Genomic DNA, 18,750 nt, shown 5'->3' with positions numbered 1-18,750 from the left:
GCCCCGCCTCCCCCGGCGGCCTCGCTGCCCTCAGTAAAGATGGCGGCGCTTCCGGTCTGCGCCGGAAGAGGCGGAGAAGAAACCGGGGGGGGGAACAAGATGGCGGAGACGGGGAAGGGGCGGGCGGCAACGGCAGCGACCACGACCCCCGGGGGAAAGGGACTGACAGCGGAGCAGGTCCGGACCGGGAGGGTTCCGGGAACCGGGGAGGGGGCTCAGGGTACCGAGGGATGGGGGTGCCTGGGTTCTGGGAGGGGCGGGGGGCTGAGGGGGAGGCGGCCTGGAACTGAGTGGGGGGCCGGGGGAGTCCTGAGGGGATGAGGGGGGGGTCCTGAGGGATGAGGGGGGGTCCCTGGGGATGAGGGGGGGGGGCTGAGGGTTGAGGGGGGGCCTGAGGATGAGGGGGGGTCCCTGGGGATGAGGGGGGGGGCTGAGGGTTGAGGGGGGGCCTGAGGGATGAGGGGGGGTCCCGGGGGCTGAGGGGGGGGGCTGAGGGTTGAGGGGGGGGGCTGAGGGCTGAGGGGGGTCCCGGGGGGATGAGGGGGGGGTCCTGAGGGATGAGGGGGGGGTCCTGAGGGTTGAGGGGGGGTCCTGAGGGATGAGGGGGGGGGTCCCTAGGGATGAGGGGGGGGGCCTGAGGGATGAGGCGGGGTCCCGGGGGATGAAGGGGGGGGCTGAGGGTTGAGGGGGGGGGCTGAGGGATGAGGGGGGGTCCTGAGGGATGAGGGGGGGGTCCTGGAGGATGAGGGGGGGGCCTGAAGGTTGAGGGGGGGGTCTGAGGGATGAAGGGGGGTCCCGGGGGATGAGGGGGGGTCCCGGGGGGTTCCTGAGCTGAGGAGGGGTCCCGGTTCCCCAGGTCGTGTCCCGGTTCAATCGGCTCCGTCAGGAACAGAGGGGTTTGGCCTCGAAAGCGGCGGAGTTGGAGCTGGAGCTGAATGAGCACGGGTGGGGGGGGGGGGCCTGGAATTGGAGGGGGGGGGTCCTGGGGTTGGGGAGGGGGTCCTGGAATTGGGGGGTTGAAGTCCTGGGGTTGGGGAGGGGGTCCTGGAATTGGGGAGGGGGTCCTGGAATTGCGGGGTTGAAGTCCTGGGGTTGGACGGGGTCCTGGGGGTGGGGAGAGGAGAGACCCTGGAATTGGGGAGGGGGCCCTGGGATTGAGGGGGGATCCTGGGGTTAGGGGGGGTCCTGGGATTGGGGGGGGGGGGTCTCCTCTCCTCCTCATGCCCACCCCCACCCCCAGTCTGGTGATCGAGACCCTGCGGGAAGTGGATCCCTCCCGGAAGTGTTTCCGGATGGTGGGGGGGATCCTGGTGGAGAGGACGGTGCGGGAGGTGCTGCCTGCACTGGAGGGGAACAAGGAGCAGGTGAGGGGGGGACACAGCCCCCCCGGGACACCCCCACCACCCAGACACCCCCCTGACATCCCCTTGGACCCCCTCATATCCTTGTCTGGGATCCCCCAAAGACCCCTGAGGACCCCAAAATCCTCCTGAGACCCCCCAAAGCCCCCCCAGGGAACCCCAGACCCCCCCTGGGACACCCCAGACCCCCACCTGGGACATCCAGAGTCCCCCTGGGTTGACCCAGACCCCCAGAGCCCCCCTTGAGACACCCAAAACCACCTCTGGGACCCCCCAGACCCCCAAACCTTCCCCTGAGACACCCAAAACCACCTCTGGGACCCCCCAGACCCCCAAACCTTCCCCTGGGACACCCCAAAACCTGCCCTGGGACACCCCAAACCCCCCCCCGGGACATCCCAGACCCCCAGAACCCCCCCTGAGACACCCAAAACCACCTCTGGGACACCCCAGACCCCCAAACCTTCCCCTGGGACACCCCAAAACCCACCCTGGGACATCCCAGAGTCCCCCTGGGTTGACCCAGACCCCCAGAACCCCCCCTGAGACACCCAAAACCCGCCCTGGGACACCCCAGACCCCCAAACCTTCCCCTGGGACACCCCAAAACCTGCCCTGGGACACCCCAGACCCCCCCCGGGACATCCCAGAGTCTCCCTGGGTTGACCCAGACCCTCAGAACCCCCCCTGAGACACCCAAAACCCACCCTGGGACACCCCAAAACCCACCCTGGAACACCCCAGACCCCCCCTGGGATGACCCAGAACCCCCCTGAGACACCTGAACCCCCCCCCTGGGACCCCCAGAGCCTCCAAACCCCTCCTAGGACTCACCACGACCCCTCCCAGATTTCCCCCGGATACCCCTTGACCCCCCCCCGAGACCCCTTTAGCATCCCCTGGGACCTCCCAACTCCCCTTCCAGACCCCCAGACCCCCCCCCAGAGACCCCCCAATCCCTCTTTGCCCCCCCAGATCAGCAGAATCCTGGAATCCCTGAGCCAGCAGCTGAGAGCCAAGGGCCGGGAGCTGAACGAGTTCAGGGAGCAGCACAACATCCGCCTGGGGGGGGAAGAAGACCCCCGGCAGCCCCCCCGGGAGGGCCCCGAGGAGCCCAAGGGGGGCTCAGCGGGGGTCCTGGTCTCGTAGCCCCCCACCCCATTATTTGTTGTCCCCTCCCCCCCCCCCCAGTGGTGTTTTTGTTAAATAAATGGGGGGTGTTTGCCTTGGGCCACGTGTGGGTGCTGAGGGGGGGGGACAGGGTGGGACCCCCAGGGAGGTGACACTGGGGGGGTGGGGCAGGGTGAGACCCCCAGGGAGGTGACACTGGGGGGGGGGGCAGGGTGAGACCCTCAGGGAGGTGGCACTGGGGGGGGACAGGGTGAGACCCCCAGGGAGGTGACACTGGGGGGGGGACAGGGTGAGACCCCCAGGGAGGTGACATTGGGGGGGGGGGCAGGATGGGACCCCCAGGGAGGTGACACGGGGGGGGGGGACAGGGTGAGACCCCCAGGGAGGTGGCACTGGGGGAAGGGGACAGGATGGGACCCCCAGGGAGGTGGCACTGGGGGGGGACAGACAGGGTGAGACCCCCAGGGAGGTGGCACTGGGGGGGGGGGGCAGGATGGGACCCCCAGGGAGGTGACACTGGGGGGGGGGACAGGGTGAGACCCCCAGGGAGGTGACACTGGGGGGAGAGGACAGGGTGAGACCCCCAGGGAGGTGACGCTGGGGGGGGGGACAGGATGGGACCCCCAGGGAGGTGGCACTGGGGGGGGGACACAGGGTGAGACCCCCAGGGAGGTGACACTGGGGGGGGGACACAGGGTGAGACCCCCAGGGAGGTGACACTGGGGGGGGGGGACAGGATGAGACCCCCAGGGAGGTGACGCGGGGGGGGGGGGACAGGATGGGACCCCCAGGGAGGTGACATTGGGGGGGGGGGCAGGATGGGACCCCTGGCTCTTTTCCCCGTGGGTGACACAGCGTCCCCTCCACCCCACTCCACGGGGAGGTGACACTCGGGTGACATTGGGGATAGGGGGGGGGTGGCTCCCAGCCGGTCTGGGCCGATGTCCCCTGGCTGTGGCTGTCACCTCCCCGCGGTGTCACTGTCACCCTGTGCCAGGCTGGCGCGTGCCGGTGGCCGCCACCCGGGGGGTGGGGCCATTGTGTTGACTGTACACAGCCCCCCCACCCCCACAGTGTCCCCACCGGTCCCCTCCGGTTCCTCCGTGGCCGCTGTCCCCCTATAAGGGAGGGGACACCGGGGAGGTGACACCGGGGAGGTGACAGCGGGGAGGTGACAGCATGGAGGGGACCCGGGGGACACGGATGGAGGAGGCTGAGCACGAGGGGCACATGGGCACCGTGCACGGCGTCTCGGGACCCGGTACCCCCGTGGGGACGGGGACACCCGTGGGCTTTGGGACCCCAAGATGGGGACGGGGGGGGAGAAGGGGACAGGGATGGGGACACAGGAGCTGCGGGGGGGGGAGGCTGAGAACAGGGGGGGTGACAGTGGCGTGTCCCCAGGGTGGTGGCAGTGGGGGGGGTGACAGTGGCGTGTCCGCTCAGTGGGGGGGGTGACAGTGGGGTGTCCCCACAGTGGTGGCAGTGGGGGGGGGTGTGACAGTGGCGTGTCCCCACGGTGGTGGCACTGTGGGGGGTGACAATGGCGTGTCCCTCCCCATGGTGGTGGCACTGTGGGGTTGACAGTGGCGTGTCCCCACAGTGGTGGCAGTGTGGGGGTGACAGTGGCGTGTCCCCACGGTGGTGGCAGTGTGGGGGTGACAGTGACGTGTCCCCACAGTGGTGACAGTGGGGGGGGTGACAGTGGCGTGTCCCCACAGTGGTGGCAGTGGGGGGGGTGACAGTGGCGTGTCCCCACAGTGGTGGCAGTGGGGGGGGTGACAGTGGCGTGTCCCCACAGTGGTGACAGCCACCCACATGGCGGGGGCAGCCATGTACGAGCTGGTGCGGGTTGGCCACGCTGAGCTGGTGGGGGAGATCATCCGTCTGGACGGGGACATGGCCACCCTCCAGGTCTACGAGGAGACCTGTATCCTGTCCCCTGCCTGTCCCCTGCCTGTCCTCTGCCTGTCCCCATGTCCCCTGCCCTTCCCCTTCCTCCCATTCCTCTGCTCTCCCCTCCTCCTGTCCCCTCTCTGTCCCCGTGTTCCCCCTCCCTGTCCTCTACTTGTCCCCCTATCCCTCTGGTCCTGTCCCCTGTGTCCCCTTCCTGTCCCCCTGGTCTTGTCCCCTTTGTCCCCTCCCAGTTCCCCCCAGTCCTGTCCCCTTTGTCCCTTCCCTGTCCCCCCGGTCCTCTCCCCTTTGTCCCCTCCCTGCCCCCCTGGTCCTGTCCCCTTTGTCCCCTCCCAGTTCCCCCCAGTCCTGTCCCCTTTGTCCCTTCCCTGTCCCCCCGGTCCTCTCCCCTTTGTCCCCTCCCTGCCCCCCTTGTCCTGTCCCCTTTGTCCCCTCCCAGTTACCCCCGGTCCTGTCCCCTTTGTCCCTTCCCTGTCCCCCCGGTCCTCTCCCCTTTGTCCCCTCCCTGTCCTCCCGGTCCTGTCCCCTTTGTCCCCTCCCTGTCCCCCGGTCCCGTCCCTTTGTCCCCTCCCTGTCCCCCGGTCCCGTCCCTTTGTCCCTTCCCTGTCCCCCCGGTCCTGTCCCCTTTGTCCCCTCCCTGTCCCCCCGGTCCCGTCCCTGTGTCCCCTCCCAGTTCCCCCACTCCTGTCCCCTGTGTCCCCTCCCAGTTCCCCCACTCCTGCCCGCTGTGTCCCCTCCCTGTCCCCCTCCTCCTGTCCCCCTGTCCCCCTGTCCCCCCCATCTCTGGGTGTCCTTTCCTGAGCGGGGGGCACAGCGGGGGTGCGTGTTGGGGACCCGGTGGTGCGGACGGGGCAGCCGCTGGCGGTGGAATTGGGTCCGGGCCTTTTGGGCTCCATCTTCGACGGGATCCAACGCCCCCTCCGGGACATCGCGCAGAGCACCCGCAGCATCTACATCCCGCGGGGCACCCGCGTCCCCGCCCTGCCCCGACACCTCACCTGGGACTTTGTCCCCAGCAAGGACATCAGGGTGAGCAGGGACCCCCCCCCCCCCTGGGTCCCGGGGGCCTTTTGGGGACGCTGCTTTTCCCCATCGGGGTCTCACCTCGTGCCTCCCGGGGACAAGGGGACACCTCTCCTCCCCACTGCTGTCCCCCCTGCCTCCTGGGGACACGGGGACACCCCTTCTGGCCACGGGGGTCCCTCATCCTGACGACCCCCCGGCCCCCTCCTCCTCCAGGTTGGGAGCCACGTGACCGGCGGTGACATTTATGGGACGGTGATGGAGAATTCCCTGATCCAGCACAGGATCATGGTGCCACCTCGCAGCCGGGGCACTGTCACCTACATCGCACCCCCAGGACACTACAGCGTCACGGTGAGGGGCGGGGGAGGGGGGGGGACGCGAGGTGACAAAGTGACAAAATGTGCCCAGGGGCGGGGGGTGGGGACTCAAGAGGTGGGCGATGGGTTTGGGGTGGGGTTGGGGGTGAGCGAATGCTCTGGTGTCGTGTGTGTCCCAACCCCCCCCCAGGACGTGGTGCTGGAGCTGGAGTTCCAAGGCCAGCGGGAGCCCCTCCCCATGCTGCAGGTCTGGGCCGTGCGACAGAACCGCCCCGTGGCCGAGAAACTGCCGGCAAAAAACCCACTGCTGACCGGGCAGAGAGTGCTGGATGCCCTCTTCCCGTAGGGACAGGGAGAGGGGACAAGGGAGAAGGGACAGGGGGGGGAGAAAGGGACATGGAAATGGAGATGGGCGGGGATAGGAATGGGGATGGGAAGAGGGATGGAGATGGGAGTAAGGGACATCTGGAGCTGAGGACTGGGGACAGAGAAAGGGGGTGGAGGATTGGGATATGGGTGGGGATGGGAAGAGGGGTGGGGATGGGAAGAGGGATGGGGATGGGATGAGGGATGGGGATGGGATGAGGGATGGGAAGAGGAATGGGGATGGGAAGAGGGGTGGGGATGGGATGAGGGGTGGGGATGGGAAGAGGGATGGGGATGGGATGAGGGGTGGGGTTGGGAAGAGGGATGGGGATGGGATGAGGGATGGGGATGGGAAGAGGGATGGGGATGGGAAGAGGGGTGGGGTTGGGAAGAGGGGTGGGGATGGGATGAGGGGTGGGGATGGGAAGAGGGGTGGGGATGGGAAGAGGGATGGGGATGGGAAGAGGGGTGGGGATGGGAAGAGGGGTGGGGATGGGAAGAGGGATGGGGATGGGAAGAGGGGTGGGGATGGGAAGAGGGGTGGGAAGAGGGATGGGGATGGGAAGAAGGATGGGGATGGGAAGAGGGGTGGGAAGAGGGGTGGGGATGGGAAAAGGGGTGGGGATGGGATGAGGGGTGGGGTTGGGAAGAGGGATGGGGTGGGAATCTCGTGGCCATCCCCAAGTGTCCCCATCCCCAGGTGTGCTCAGGGTGGCACCACGGCCATCCCGGGGGCCTTCGGCTGTGGTAAAACCGTCATCTCCCAGTCCCTCTCCAAGTATTCCAACAGCGACGTCATCGTCTACGTGGGCTGCGGCGAGCGCGGCAACGAAATGTCCGAGGTCCTCAGGGACTTCCCTGAGGTGGGGACGGGGACAAAAGGGACAAAGGGGGGAGGGGAGGGGACGCACCCACGGCGGGGGCCGGGCGGTGACGGTGACGCTGTCCCCCAGCTGACCATGGAGGTGGACGGGAGGACGGAGACCATCATGAAACGCACGACGCTGGTGGCCAACACCTCCAACATGCCGGTGGCTGCCCGGGAGGCCTCGATCTACACGGGTGGGCTGGGGGGATGTGGTGGGTGCTGGAGTTGTGTGGTGGGTGCTGGAGCCTTGTGGTGGGTGCTGGAGCCGTGTAGTGGGTGCTGGAGTTGTGTGGTGGGTGCTGAAGTTGTGTGGTGGGTGCTGGAGCCGTGTGGTGGGTGCTGGAGTTGTGTGGTGGGTGCTGGAGCCTTGTGGTGGGTGCTGGAGCCGTGTAGTGGGTGCTGGAGTTGTGTGGTGGGTGCTGGAGTTGTGTGGTGGGTGCTGGAGCCATGTAGTGGGTGCTGGAGCCATGTAGTGGGTGCTGGAGCCATGTAGTGGGTGCTGGAGCCGTGTGGTGGGTGCTGGAGTTGTGCGGTGGGTGCTGGAGCCGTGTGGTGGGTGCTGGAGCCATGCGGTGGGTGCTGGAGTTGTGTGGTGGGTGCTGGAGCCTTGTGGTGGGTGCTGGAGTTGTGTGGTGGGTGCTGGAGCCTTGTGGTGGGTGCTGGAGCCGTGTGGTGGGTGCTGGAGCCTTGTGGTGGGTGCTGAAGCCTTGTGGTGGGTGCTGGAGCCGTGTGGTGGGTGCTGGAGCCGTGTGGTGGGTGCTGGAGTCGTGTGGTGGGTGCTGGAGCCATGTGGTGGGTGCTGGAGTCGTGTGGTGGGTGCTGGAGCCATGTGGTGGGTGCTGGAGTCATGTGGTGGGTGCTGGAGCCATGTGGTGGGTGCTGGAGCCGTGTGGTGGGTGCTGGAGCCGTGTGGTGGGTGCTGGAGCCGTGTCCCCCCCCAGGCATCACCCTCTCCGAGTACTTCCGTGACATGGGGCTCCATGCCAGCATGATGGCCGACTCCACCTCCCGCTGGGCCGAGGCGCTGCGTGAGATCTCGGGGCGCTTGGCCGAGATGCCGGCGGGTGAGGGGTGCTGGGGGGGGTGGGGTGAGGGTGTTGCGGAGCCCCCAGCCCCTGCCTTCCCCTAACACGGTGGGGGGGGGGGGGGGGGGCAGGATGTGTGGGTCCGGGGTGACCCCCGTGTCCCCCCGCAGACAGCGGGTACCCCGCCTACCTGGGTGCCCGCTTGGCCGCCTTCTACGAGCGCGCGGGGCGAGCGCGGTGCCTGGGGACCCCCGGGCGTGAGGGCAGCGTCAGCATCGTGGGCGCGTGAGTGACACCGGGGGGTGACACGCGGGGGGGACCCCTGCCCACTCACCCACCCACCCACCCACCCACCCGCTCTCCCCTCCTTCCCTCCCCCTGCAGCGTGTCCCCACCCGGAGGGGACTTCTCAGACCCCGTCACCTCGGCCACCTTGGGCATCGTGCAGGTGAGTGGGGGGGGGGGAGCACCCTGTTGTGGCACCGTGGTGGTGACACCACTGCCACCAACCCTTCCCCCCCCCCCAAAAAAAAGGTGTTTTGGGGTCTGGACAAGAAGTTGGCGCAGCGCAAGCATTTCCCGGCGGTGAATTGGCTGCTGAGCTACAGCCGAGCGCTGCGGGCGCTGGAACCCCACCACGAGCAGCTGCACCCCGAGTTCCCCACCCTGAGGCGCCGAGCCCGGCAGGTCCTGCAGGAGGAGGAGGAGCTGGCGGAGATCGTCCAGCTGGTTGGGAAGGTGGGAGAGGGGTCTGGGGGGTGGGGGGAGGCGGAGGGATGGGAGGGAGATGGAGGTGGAGGTGGAAATGGGATGAAGATGATGGGATGGAAATGGGATGGAGGAGATGAGATGGGAGGGGGTTATGGGAGATGGGGTGGCTTAGGGACAGGGACCCCAAACCTGTCCCCCCTCAGGCATCCCTCGCCGAGGCTGACAAAGTGACCCTGGAGGTGGCGAAGCTCCTGAAGGACGATTTCCTGCAGCAGAATGGGTACTCGTCCTATGACAGGTACCCTCTGACCCCCCCTGACCCCCTCAGGACCCCCTCAGCCCCTCCTGCCCTGCCCTGACCCCCCCTCCCCACCAGGTTCTGCCCTTTCTACAAGACAGTGGGAATGCTCCACAACATCGTCACCTTCTACGACCTGGCCCGTCACGCCGTGGAAGCCACCGGCGAGCACCGCGTCACCTGGGCCACCATCCGTGAGAAGATGGGGGACATCCTCTACAAACTGAGTGCCATGAAGTTCAAGGTGGGCGTAAAGGGGGGGGGGGAGGGGGGGAAGGGAGGGGTTGAGACCCCCCCCAGTCGGGGGGTGACGATGTCACCCGTTGTGTCCCCAGGACCCGGTGAAGGACGGGGAGGCCAAGATCACAGCGGCTTTCGCTGAGCTCCGGGAGGAGATGCAGGCGGCGTTCCGAAACCTGGGGGAATGAGGGGGGGCACGGGGGGGGCGGGGGGGGCAGGGTCCCCCCTGGATCCCCAATAAAGGGCCCAAGGTGATGCTCAGTCTCCAGGTGTGGTGTCCCTGTGGTGGGGGACAACTGGGGGATGGACACATGGAGGTGACAGTGACAGCCTGGGTGGGACACGAGGTGATGGTGACCCCCCCCCCCCGAGTGAGGGTGATAGTGTCCCCCCACCCTCCCCGTCAGAGCTTTGGTGACAAAGGTGACAACACCAAGATCTGGGGGGGCCACAGGGAAAGTGTCACTTGTCACCTGTCCCTCTTGAGGGGGTGGGTGTGACCCCATTGCTCCCTCCCGGAGAGTATTTGTCCCCAGTGTCCCCGTTCCTGCTGTCCCTGTCCCCCCCATGTCCCCGGTGTCCTGTCCCCAGCTGGGTGACCACAGGGTCCCCAGCCCTGTCCTGGTGATGTCCCCAAGGCGCTGGCACCCTGACAGGGTGGGACCCCGGCTGTGTCCCCTCTCTCCCCTCGCCCCCCCCCCTCCCCCCGGGTGTGACACAGAGGGGACAAACTTTGTCGGTGTCAGCAGCGGGTGATGCAGCACCCAGAGCCTTCCCCACATTGTGTCTGTGACAATGACAGCGACACGTGTGCCCGTGTCACACCCCCGGGGGGCTGTCCCCATCCCGGAGGGACAGAGGGGGGACAGGGGGACAGTGGCCATGAGGCACCGGGCTGGCAGGTGCTGAAGGCGGGTGAGTGCCCGGGGGGTGGCTGGGGAGGGTCTGTCCCGACTGTCCCCATTGTCCCCACTGTTCCCACCCGCCTCCGAGAGGTGCCACCCCTGCGTCCCCCACGGGGTCCCCTGGAGATGTCCCCCAAGGTGCCATCCCCGGGTACCTCCACGTCGCCCCGGGAGATGTCCCCATGGTTGTCACCCACATCCCCTGGAGCTGCCACCCCCGTGTCCCCCATGTCCCCTGCTGCTGCCACCCCCGTGTCCCCTCGGTGTCCCCACGCTGTCCCCTGTCCCCACGCAGGGATGCCAGCCGGGGGGGGGCTGCTGTGCGGGGCCACCGGGCTGGCCCTGCTGGTGGCCGCCACCGCCACCCACTTCTGGCTGCAGCGACGGGGACCGGAGGGACCCCAGAGCCTGGGGCTGTGGGGGGGCTGCCGGGGGGGTCCCTGCCGACCCCTCCCCACCGCACCAGGTACGTACAGAGGGGATGAGATGGGGGGGAGGGAGGGGGGGGCGGGGTGTCACAGCTGCACTGAGCTGTGTCCGGTCTCGTGGGTGGGTGGGGTGGGGTCTCTGCAGGGGGGATGGGGGTCCCCCCACGCGGGGTCCCGTGTCCCGCCGGTGTCCCCAGTGCCCGTGTGTGTCCCCCCCAGGGCTGTGGGAGGCAGCGCGGGTGCTGCTGCTGCTCTCGGTGCTGGCGGCCGCTGCCGGGATGGCCCTGGGGGTCTCGGTTGTGGCCACCGAGGCCCGGCGGCTGCGAGTCCGTGCGGCCGGTGCCACCCTGCTGCTGTCCGGTACGTGGGGACGGTCCCTGGGGGGGGGGGGGGAGGGGGGGGATGTGGGGGTGTCACTGCTGCAATGAGCTCTGCACGGTCTCTGTGGCTGAGCCGGGTGTGTGTCCACCCCCCCGCAGCTCTCCTGGCACTTTTGGGTTTGGTTTTGCTCACCGCCGGCACCCTGAGCCCCCCCAGCCCGGCCCGGCCCCCCTGGAACTTCTCCTGGTCCTACATCCTGGGCTGGACCGGCCTCGTCCTCCTCGGATCCGCGGGTAACGGCACCGGCGGGGCCGGCACTGCTGCACTGAGCTGTGCCCGGGCTCTGCTGTGCTGAGAGCACCCAGGGGTGAGGGGTGAGGGGTGGGGGGGACACAGCAGGGAGAACCCCCACACTGCCCCCACTGAGCCCCCCCTCTGTGTCTCTCCTCTCCCCAGGACTTTTCCACCTCTGTGCTGCCGCCAAGGACCCATCCCCGGAGAGCTCGGAAGTGGCGGGAGCCTGAGGGGTCCCGGTCGCTGCTGTGCTGAGTTGGGCTCGGTCTCTGCTGTTCTGAGCTCCCCGTCCTCCCTTTCCCCCAATCCCCCCCGACTTTTGCTGTGTCAATAAACGCTCTTCCACCCCCCCCAACCCCCCCCAAGTCCCCCGGTGTGCCCTGTGCTGCTCGGTGGCATCTGGGGACCGTAAATTTCGGAGGGGGGGAGGGGAGGGGCGGTGTCTCTGCCAGACCGCAGTTTGGGCAGAAACTGGGAGATTTTGAGGGCGTGAGTCTCACCCTCGAGGAATCTCACCTGGGGGTGTGGACCCCTCCCTTCCCGTCACTGCCATCGCCCCTTTAAGGCCGCGCCCCCGGCCCCTCCCCTGCCCTACCTGCCGGACCGGTCTGGCCCCGCCCCGCCCTGCCCCACCCCCTCAGGCCCCGCCCCCCCTGCCCCGCCCACACCCCCCCCCGCCCCGGCCCGTCCCGGTTCCAGCCGCCACCACCGGCCCCTCCGCCGAGACCGGCCCGGAACGGCCCGGGGCAGCCCGGCACGGCTGGTCCCGGTCCCGTCCGGTCCCTCCCAGTTTCTCCCGGTTCCGCCCGGTTCCTCCCGGTTCCGTCCGGATGGTGCTGGCCGGGGTCCCGGCAGCCCCCTGAGCCCGCATGGCCCCCCAAGGGATGCGGACCGGGACCCCCTTCCTTCTCCTTCTCTTCTTCTTCCTCCTCCTCCTCCTCCTCGCTGCTACCGGTAAGGAAGCACCGGGACCGGCGGGGGGTACCGGGACCGGCGGGGGGCGGGACGGGGGTACCGAGGGTATCGGCTGCTCGGGTGGGGTGTGGGGGGGATCCCCCGGGGGGTGCAGGGCCAGGGGGTCGGAGTGGGGTGAACAGGGGTGTGCACAATGTGTGTGTGTGGGTATACGTGTGTGTGTGTACATGTGTGTATACGTGTGTACATGTGTGCGTGTGCGTGTGTGCACACGTATGTGTGTACCTGTGTCTGTGTACCTGTGTGTGTGTACGCGTGCGTGTGTAGATGTGTGCACACCTGTGTGTGTACCTGCGTGTGTACATGTGTGTGCACATGTGTGTACGTGTGTGCCCTCGCGTGTGCACCTGTGGCTCCACGCACCTGCGGCCGCGCGTGTCCGTCTGTCCCTGGCTCTGTGTCCCCGTGTCCGTCTGTCCCGATAGTGTCGCGCCGTATTTTGGGGGGGGGGGGGGGGGATGGTGGGGGTGCGTGTGTGTTTGTCCCCCCGTGCGCGTGCCCGTGTGCGCGTGTTCGTGTGCGCGCACCTGAGCGTCCCCCCGGGGTGTGTGTGAGGGGGGGGCGGATCCCTCAGGGGACGCGGTGTGTGGGGGGGACACGGACACACACACAGGGGCCCCCCCTCCCCCCCGTGGGAACGGGGCGCACCCCTGGGGGACACTGCCCCACCCATCGTTGTGTCCCCAACCCCCCCCCCCCGTGGCTCTCCTGGGGTGGTCGCTGCCCTCCCCCATCCTCCATCACCCCCCTCCTCCGTGCCTCAGTTTCCCCACTGCCCAAAGACCCGTGGGAACGGGCTGGGTGGTGAGGCACGTGTGTAACCCCGGGGGTGTGTGTATAGGGGGGGGGGGGGGGGGGTGTCCGTGCCCACGCGTGTGTGTGCGGTCCCCCGCCCCCCGAGGGTCACAAGTGCCCACGCGCGTGTGTGCCCCCCGCTCACGCGCCAAGGGGGTCAGTCACCCTTCTCTGTGCGCGCACACACCCCGCACCCCAACCCCCCCCTCGCAACCTTCCCCCCCCCAGGTCCCGCATCCCGCCCGGTCGGGGCGTGGGGCGGCGGGAGCCGGTTCAGCCGGTTCCCCGCTCCGTTCCCACGCGCTCCCCGGCCCCGCGGGGTGGGGACGCCCGCGGCGGGGGACGCCCGCCAACCCACCCCCCCCCCCGGCACCCCCCCGGCGCCCCCCCCGGTACCCGCCCCGCATCCCCGCCCCTCCGGGACCCCCGTCCCGCTGAACCCCGTCGGCGCTGAGGGGGGAAACCGAGGCAGGGCCCGGGGCTCGTGAGTCAGGGCCAGGGCAGCGCCGCAATTATTTAATTAATCCGGCGACTAATCGGGGGGTAATTAGGCGGAGCGGCGCGGGGGGCTCGCCGGGGAGCCCCGGGGGCCGCGGGGGTGGGAGCCCTCCGCAAGCCGCGGCAGCGCCCGGCATCCGCACCGGCCGGTCCGGCCGGACACACCGGCGGGACCACTCCCGGGCCGCGGGGCGGGACCGGCACACCCGGCACCGGGACACGGCACCGCCGGGACAACCCGGCACCGGGACACCCCGGCACCAGCAAACCCGGCACCGGGACGCTCTGGTACCACGGGGACACCACGGGGACCACACGCTGGGACCAGAGTGTGCCCCGCCACGCACAAGTGTGTCCCAGCACACACGGGTGCACAAGCGTCTCACAGGCGTGTCTAAGCGTGCCTGAGGGTGCCCACACGCGTGTCAGTGTCCACAGGTGTGTCCAAGCGTGTCAGAGTGTGCCCACTCGCGTGCGCACAGGCCTGTCTTGTGTATGTGCTGGCACAAGCGTGATCAAGCACACGTGAGTGTGCACAAGTGTTGCGTGTACACGAGGGCCAGCATGCGTGTGCACAAATGTGCCCAGAGTGTGTGGAAGCATCTACACGCGTGTCTGTGTGTGTGCGAGCACGCACAGGTGTCCCTGCATATGAGTGCAAGTGTGTGTGTGCAAACACGTGTGCGAGTGTGCGCAGCTGCGCACAAGCGTTGCCGCCTGGGGACGCGGTGGCACGGGGGATGTGGTGGGGTGCTCTGGATGGGTGTCAGGGCCCCAGAGGTGCAGGGGGGCCCCCGAGGTGCAGGGGGTCCCCGTGTGCCACGCCGGTGCCGTGCCCGCAGGCCGTGCCGGGGTGGTGGAGGTGCAGCGCAGCGTGACGGCGGTGCTGGGTCAGGACGTGGTTCTGCCCTGCCGGTACCGGGCCCAGGAGCAGGAGCAGGTGGAGCAGGTGACGTGGCTGAAGAGGGGTCCCGGGGGCAGCACGCAGGTGGCCGTGCTGAACCGGCAGCACGGGGAGCACATCCTGGAGCCTTACGCCGGGCGGGTGATGCGGAGGGCGGACGGGGCGCTGGAGGACGGGGCCATCGTCCTGCGCAACGCCGTGCAGGGTGACGAGGGTGACTACGAGTGTCACCTCATCACCTTCCCTCTGGGCAACTTCGAGGGGCACCTGACCCTCAAGGTGCTGGGTAAGTGCCGGGACGGGGGGGACCGGCAGCGGGCACAGGGGGGTGGCCGCGGGGCGGTGGGTACCCCGTAGGGTGCTGGGGACAGGGTTGGGTGGGGCGGGTCTGGGGGCACCGGTACCAGCACCGGATGGGTCTGACCCCGCGTGGGTCCGTCCCTGGGTCTGAGCCCCGTGCCCGGCAGTGCCGCCGTTGCCCATCCTGAACCCGGGGCCGCCGCTGGAGGAGGGTCAGGGCCGGACGCTGGCGGCCTCGTGCACGGCGGAGGGCAGCCCCGTCCCCACGGTGCGTTGGGACACGGAGGTGACCGGCAGCACCGACACGCGCCGCGCCGCACACGCCCGCTCCGCATCCGTCACCTCCGAGTTCTACCTCGTGCCCGGGCGCAGCATGAACGGGAAGAGCTTGACCTGCGTGGTGGCACATCCCGGGCTGCGCCACGAGAAGAGGATCACCCACCGGCTCAGTGTCGCCTGTATGGCACGGGGACACGGGGGACGTGGGGGGATGTGGGGGACAGGAAGGATATGGGGACATAGGGGACACGGGGGACACAGGCAGCATGGGGACACTGGAGACATGGAGGGTATAGGAGCACGGGGGTGTGTATGGGGACACGGGGGACACAGGGGCCTGGCACACTGGGACATGTGTGGGGACATGGGGGTGTGCAGGGACATGGGGGACACGTTGGGCAGAGGGGCATGCATGGAGATGGGGGGAAGGAGGAGATGGGAGGACATCGAGGGGCATGGGGACACTGGAGACATGGAGGACACTGAGAGCTCTGGGGGACACCTGGGGGACGCTGGGGACACGGGGGACGTTGGGAACGTGGTGGGCAGAGGGAGGTCTTGGGGGTTGTGGGAGGCACCGGGGACACGGGGGGCGCTGGGGACACGGGGAGGGGGGAAGGGACGGGGCAGACCAGGGACAGGGGGGGCACAGCGGGACCGTGGGGACACTGGGGGACACTGTCCCTTGTCCCCAGACCTGTCGGACGCCTCGGTGCTGGGGCACACGGAGGAGTGGCAGGAGGGGATGGAGGGGGCGACCCTCACCTGCCTGGGGGACGGGAACCCCCCCCCCAGCTACAACTGGACACGGTGAGGACCCCGCCGCCACCCCCCGTGTCTCCCACGCGCGTCCGGATCCCCGCCAGGCGTCCAGAGCCACCGTGTCCCCTGCCTGTCCCCACCTCCCCCCCGCTGTCCCCGCCGTGTCCCCCTGCCCGTCCCCTCCCCGCCGTGTCCCTGCCCGGGCGTGCCCGTGCCCAGGGCCGTGGCGTCGAGCGTGGTGATGGCAGTGCCGTGCCCGGGCAGGCCCGGCCGTGCCGGGGCGAGGGCGGCACCGTGGGAACCGGCGGCTCCGGCACCGCCCGGGCCCTGGGGATGGTGGAGCCCAAAGTGCCACCAGGGCCAACGGTGCCACCAAAGCCGACGGTGCCGCCGGAGCCACCCGGGCTGACGGAGCCCCCGCTGTGCCGCAGGTTGGAGGCCCCGCTGCCGCCGGGGGTGCAGGTCCGTGGGGACACTTTGGTGTTCCAGCGTCCCCTCGCCACGGATGACGCCGGTGCCTACATCTGCCGCGTCTCCAACCGCGTGGCCACCAAGGAGGCGCGGGCCAACGTCAGCGTCCGGAGCCGGGTGACAGGTGGGACGCTGGGATATGGGGGGTCCCGGAGGTCCCCGGGGTGGCGGTGGCTGAGGGGGCACCCGCTGCCCATCTGTCCCTGGGCTCTTCTCTGTCTGTCTGTCCCCTCCTGCCACCCGCTGTCCCCTCCTGCCACCCGCTGTCTGTCCCTGTACTTTCTACTCATCCCTCCCTGGCCTCCTCCCTCCCTCCGTGTTCTTCTCCGTCTCCCCCCTTGTCCATCAGCCTCTCCATGTCCCCACCCATCCATCCATGGGCTCCTCCCTCCCTCCCTCCACACCCTCCTTCCTCCCCAGCCTCCTCACGCCCCCCTGTGGTCCCCCCCCCCCAGATAACGAGGTGCGCAAGGTGGACCTGGTCTCAGCCTCAGTGGTGGTGGTGGGCGTCATCGCCGCCGTCCTGCTCTGCGTCCTGGTGGTCGTGGTGGTGGTCATGACCCTTTACCACAAGCGCAAGACCAAACGCATCTCCGAGAAATAGTAAGAGATGGGGAGGGGGCACGGGGGAAGGGAAGGGGAGGGGGGTGTCATGGGCTGGTGCTGAGTGTGTCGTCCCCCCCCCCCTTGTCCTGTGTCCCCAGTGAGGAGGAGCTGACCCTCACCCGGGAGAACTCCATCCGACGGCTCCACTCGAGCCACAGCACCGACACCCGCACCCAGGTGTGGGGCTGGGGTGGGGGGCCGGAGGGGCTTGGGGGGAGGGGGCTGGAGGTGGTCGAGGGGGAGGGGTTGGGGTACTTGGGGCCTGGGGGTGTTGAAGGAGGACAGGGGAGCAGGGTGTCCGTGGGGAGCCCGTGGGGCCGGGTCTGACGGGGCCGTTCCAGCTGGAGGAGACGCTGCAGCTGCGTGCAGAGAGCCGTCAGGGCAGCCTGCGTGGGGACAGCCTGCGTGGGGACAGCCTGCGTGGGGACAGCCTGCGGGGCACCAGCATCTGCTCTGCCATGGTGAGACCCACGGGGGACACTGTGGGGCCGGAGGGGCCCCAATGGGATGTGGGGCATGGAGGGGGGGGGGGGAACGCGGGGAAGAGGGGGGGGAGCCCGTAAGGGTAAAGGGGACGGATGTGGCAAGGGGAGGGACATCCCGGGACAGGGGGACACGGTGGGACACGGCAGGGCGGGGGGACACCACGGGGCAGGGGACGGGGGGGCAGCGTGTGTGGGGGGTGTGGGTCCTGCCTAAGCCCCCTCCCCACCCCCCGCAGAGCGAGGAGCCCGAGGGTCGCAGTTACTCCACACTCTCGACCGTGCGGGAGATCGAGACCCAAACGGAGGCTCCGCCCGCGCCGCTGCTGACGGCCCCGGCGGGGAAGGGACCCCCCGAGGAGGAGGAGGACGGCGGGGGGGGGGACCCCATCAAACAGGCCATGACCCACTTCGTGCAGGAGAACGGGATGCTGCAAGCACGACCCTCCACCAACGGCATCTACATCAACGGCCGCGGGCACCTGGTGTGAGCCAGCGCGGCGGGGGGACCGCGGGGACCCCCCCCCTCCCCACGGGGGACAGCGGGAACATTGGGGACCCCCACCCCACGGGGGACACCGGGAACATTGCAGACCCCCAGCCCGCGGGGGACACCGGCGACCCCCACCCCTGCGGTGGGCTCTGCACCCCGGGGGTCTCCCTGCTGCTGGCAGGGGTTTGGGGACCAGCACCGTGCCCCCCCTCCCGCCCCCCCCGTGTCCCCAAATGTCACTCTGCTGCTGGCACGGGGACGAGGACACGCGAAGGAGGTGACAGCGGCGTCAGGACTGCGGGCGCTGGGGACCCCCAAACGGGGGGACAAACCCCCCACGCACACACCCCGGGACAGGACAGGGGGGATCCCCTGGGGGGATCAGCCCCCTCCCCAAAACCTCCCTGGGGACACGAGGCTGTCCCCGCTGGGACGTGGTTTGCTGGTGGCACTCGGGACGCTTGTGCCCCTTCCCCTTCCCTCAAAACGAACCCCCTAAAAAAAAACCAAACCCAACCCCCCCCCCCAAACTGCCAAGGGACCCCCCCCTTATCCAGGGAGGTCCCTGGGGTACCCCATGTGTACAGACCTGTGTATAGAACGGGACCCCCAGCCCCCCCAGCGTGTAAATAAACCCCCACGTGGGACCTGGGACCCCTGTCGAGTGCGTCTGGTCTCAGCACTCCCAGCTGTGTGCAAGAGAGCAGGAGGAGCGTCACACGCGTGTGCAAGTGTGCACGGGGACGTGCGACCACACCCAAGCCAGCAGGTGAGCGCCTGTGGGCACACGCCGGCACGGATGAGCAAGCGTGCACACGCGTGTGTGAGCATCACCAGCTCCCGGTGGGGTGCACGGGCGTGCAGGAGCGTGCACAGTTACGCACAGCTGTGCACAGGCGTGCAGGAGCGTGTGCGAGCAGGCACAGGCGCGTGTGAGCACGCACAGGCGTGCGGAAGCGTGCACAGTCGTGCACAGACGT

The 18,750-nt window shown here is 69.1% G+C and overlaps 4 protein-coding genes across 5 annotated transcripts; all 4 read left to right on the top strand.

Annotated features, from left to right (window-relative positions):
* The first annotated feature begins 81 nt into the window (after positions 1–81).
* Positions 82–2,591, top strand: PFDN2 (prefoldin subunit 2). The gene is made up of 4 exons (XM_071732748.1): positions 82–177; positions 857–945; positions 1,241–1,364; positions 2,337–2,591. Exons 1-4 carry the CDS (start codon positions 100–102, stop codon positions 2,508–2,510), a joined length of 465 nt encoding a protein of 154 aa, XP_071588849.1. The 5' UTR covers positions 82–99; the 3' UTR covers positions 2,511–2,591.
* A 1,052-nt stretch (positions 2,592–3,643) lies between these two features.
* Positions 3,644–9,467, top strand: LOC139790986 (V-type proton ATPase catalytic subunit A-like). Of its 2 annotated transcripts, none has more exons than XM_071732764.1 (14): positions 3,644–3,753; positions 4,294–4,422; positions 5,221–5,435; positions 5,646–5,783; positions 5,940–6,091; positions 6,801–6,978; positions 7,069–7,177; positions 7,925–8,047; positions 8,179–8,293; positions 8,393–8,456; positions 8,543–8,746; positions 8,923–9,017; positions 9,096–9,261; positions 9,353–9,467. In XM_071732764.1, exons 1-14 carry the CDS (start codon positions 3,672–3,674, stop codon positions 9,443–9,445), a joined length of 1,863 nt encoding a protein of 620 aa, XP_071588865.1. In that variant the 5' UTR covers positions 3,644–3,671; the 3' UTR covers positions 9,446–9,467. The 2 variants fall into 2 exon arrangements, with proteins under 2 accessions (XP_071588865.1, XP_071588866.1); XM_071732765.1 differs by having other exon boundaries at positions 6,816–6,978; positions 9,353–9,466.
* A 239-nt stretch (positions 9,468–9,706) lies between these two features.
* On the top strand, positions 9,707–11,560 carry LOC139790979 (lens fiber membrane intrinsic protein-like). The gene is made up of 5 exons (XM_071732756.1): positions 9,707–10,172; positions 10,458–10,628; positions 10,810–10,950; positions 11,070–11,204; positions 11,368–11,560. Exons 1-5 carry the CDS (start codon positions 10,013–10,015, stop codon positions 11,433–11,435), a joined length of 675 nt encoding a protein of 224 aa, XP_071588857.1. The 5' UTR covers positions 9,707–10,012; the 3' UTR covers positions 11,436–11,560.
* A 301-nt stretch (positions 11,561–11,861) lies between these two features.
* On the top strand, positions 11,862–18,439 carry NECTIN4 (nectin cell adhesion molecule 4). Its single transcript, XM_071732753.1, has 9 exons — positions 11,862–12,159; positions 14,316–14,663; positions 14,845–15,135; positions 15,652–15,766; positions 16,150–16,313; positions 16,645–16,792; positions 16,894–16,972; positions 17,137–17,256; positions 17,517–18,439. The coding sequence occupies exons 1-9, from the start codon at positions 12,075–12,077 to the stop codon at positions 17,766–17,768; spliced, it is 1,602 nt and encodes a 533-aa protein (XP_071588854.1). The 5' UTR covers positions 11,862–12,074; the 3' UTR covers positions 17,769–18,439.
* The last annotated feature ends 311 nt before the right edge of the window (positions 18,440–18,750 follow it).

Source organism: Heliangelus exortis, unplaced genomic scaffold (assembly GCF_036169615.1).
Source record: "Heliangelus exortis unplaced genomic scaffold, bHelExo1.hap1 Scaffold_75, whole genome shotgun sequence".
NCBI classification, from domain to species: Eukaryota; Metazoa; Chordata; class Aves; order Apodiformes; family Trochilidae; genus Heliangelus; species Heliangelus exortis.
The sequence above is the reverse complement of the archived record's forward strand: the minus strand, read 5'-3'. Positions and strand labels throughout refer to the sequence as shown.

What these genes read in the sequence shown, in the direction of transcription:
- PFDN2 (XM_071732748.1), top strand. Translation starts at nt 100, where the DNA reads ATGGCGGAGACGGGGAAGGGGCGGGCGGCAACGGCAGCGACCACGACC. An exon ending in AGGGACTGACAGCGGAGCAG is followed by an intron (nt 178 to 856) that starts GTCCGGACCGGG and finishes CCGGTTCCCCAG; the next exon opens with GTCGTGTCCCGGTTCAATCG. An exon ending in TGGAGGGGAACAAGGAGCAG is followed by an intron (nt 1,365 to 2,336) that starts GTGAGGGGGGGA and finishes TTGCCCCCCCAG; the next exon opens with ATCAGCAGAATCCTGGAATC.
- LOC139790979 (XM_071732756.1), top strand. Translation starts at nt 10,013, where the DNA reads ATGCAGCACCCAGAGCCTTCCCCACATTGTGTCTGTGACAATGACAGC. An exon ending in CTGGCAGGTGCTGAAGGCGG is followed by an intron (nt 10,173 to 10,457) that starts GTGAGTGCCCGG and finishes GTCCCCACGCAG; the next exon opens with GGATGCCAGCCGGGGGGGGG. An exon ending in ACCCCTCCCCACCGCACCAG is followed by an intron (nt 10,629 to 10,809) that starts GTACGTACAGAG and finishes TGTCCCCCCCAG; the next exon opens with GGCTGTGGGAGGCAGCGCGG.
- LOC139790986 (XM_071732764.1), top strand. Translation starts at nt 3,672, where the DNA reads ATGGAGGGGACCCGGGGGACACGGATGGAGGAGGCTGAGCACGAGGGG. An exon ending in AGCGTCAGCATCGTGGGCGC is followed by an intron (nt 8,294 to 8,392) that starts GTGAGTGACACC and finishes CTCCCCCTGCAG; the next exon opens with CGTGTCCCCACCCGGAGGGG. An exon ending in CCACCTTGGGCATCGTGCAG is followed by an intron (nt 8,457 to 8,542) that starts GTGAGTGGGGGG and finishes CCCAAAAAAAAG; the next exon opens with GTGTTTTGGGGTCTGGACAA.
- NECTIN4 (XM_071732753.1), top strand. Translation starts at nt 12,075, where the DNA reads ATGGCCCCCCAAGGGATGCGGACCGGGACCCCCTTCCTTCTCCTTCTC. An exon ending in GCACCGACACCCGCACCCAG is followed by an intron (nt 16,973 to 17,136) that starts GTGTGGGGCTGG and finishes GGGCCGTTCCAG; the next exon opens with CTGGAGGAGACGCTGCAGCT. An exon ending in CCAGCATCTGCTCTGCCATG is followed by an intron (nt 17,257 to 17,516) that starts GTGAGACCCACG and finishes CACCCCCCGCAG; the next exon opens with AGCGAGGAGCCCGAGGGTCG.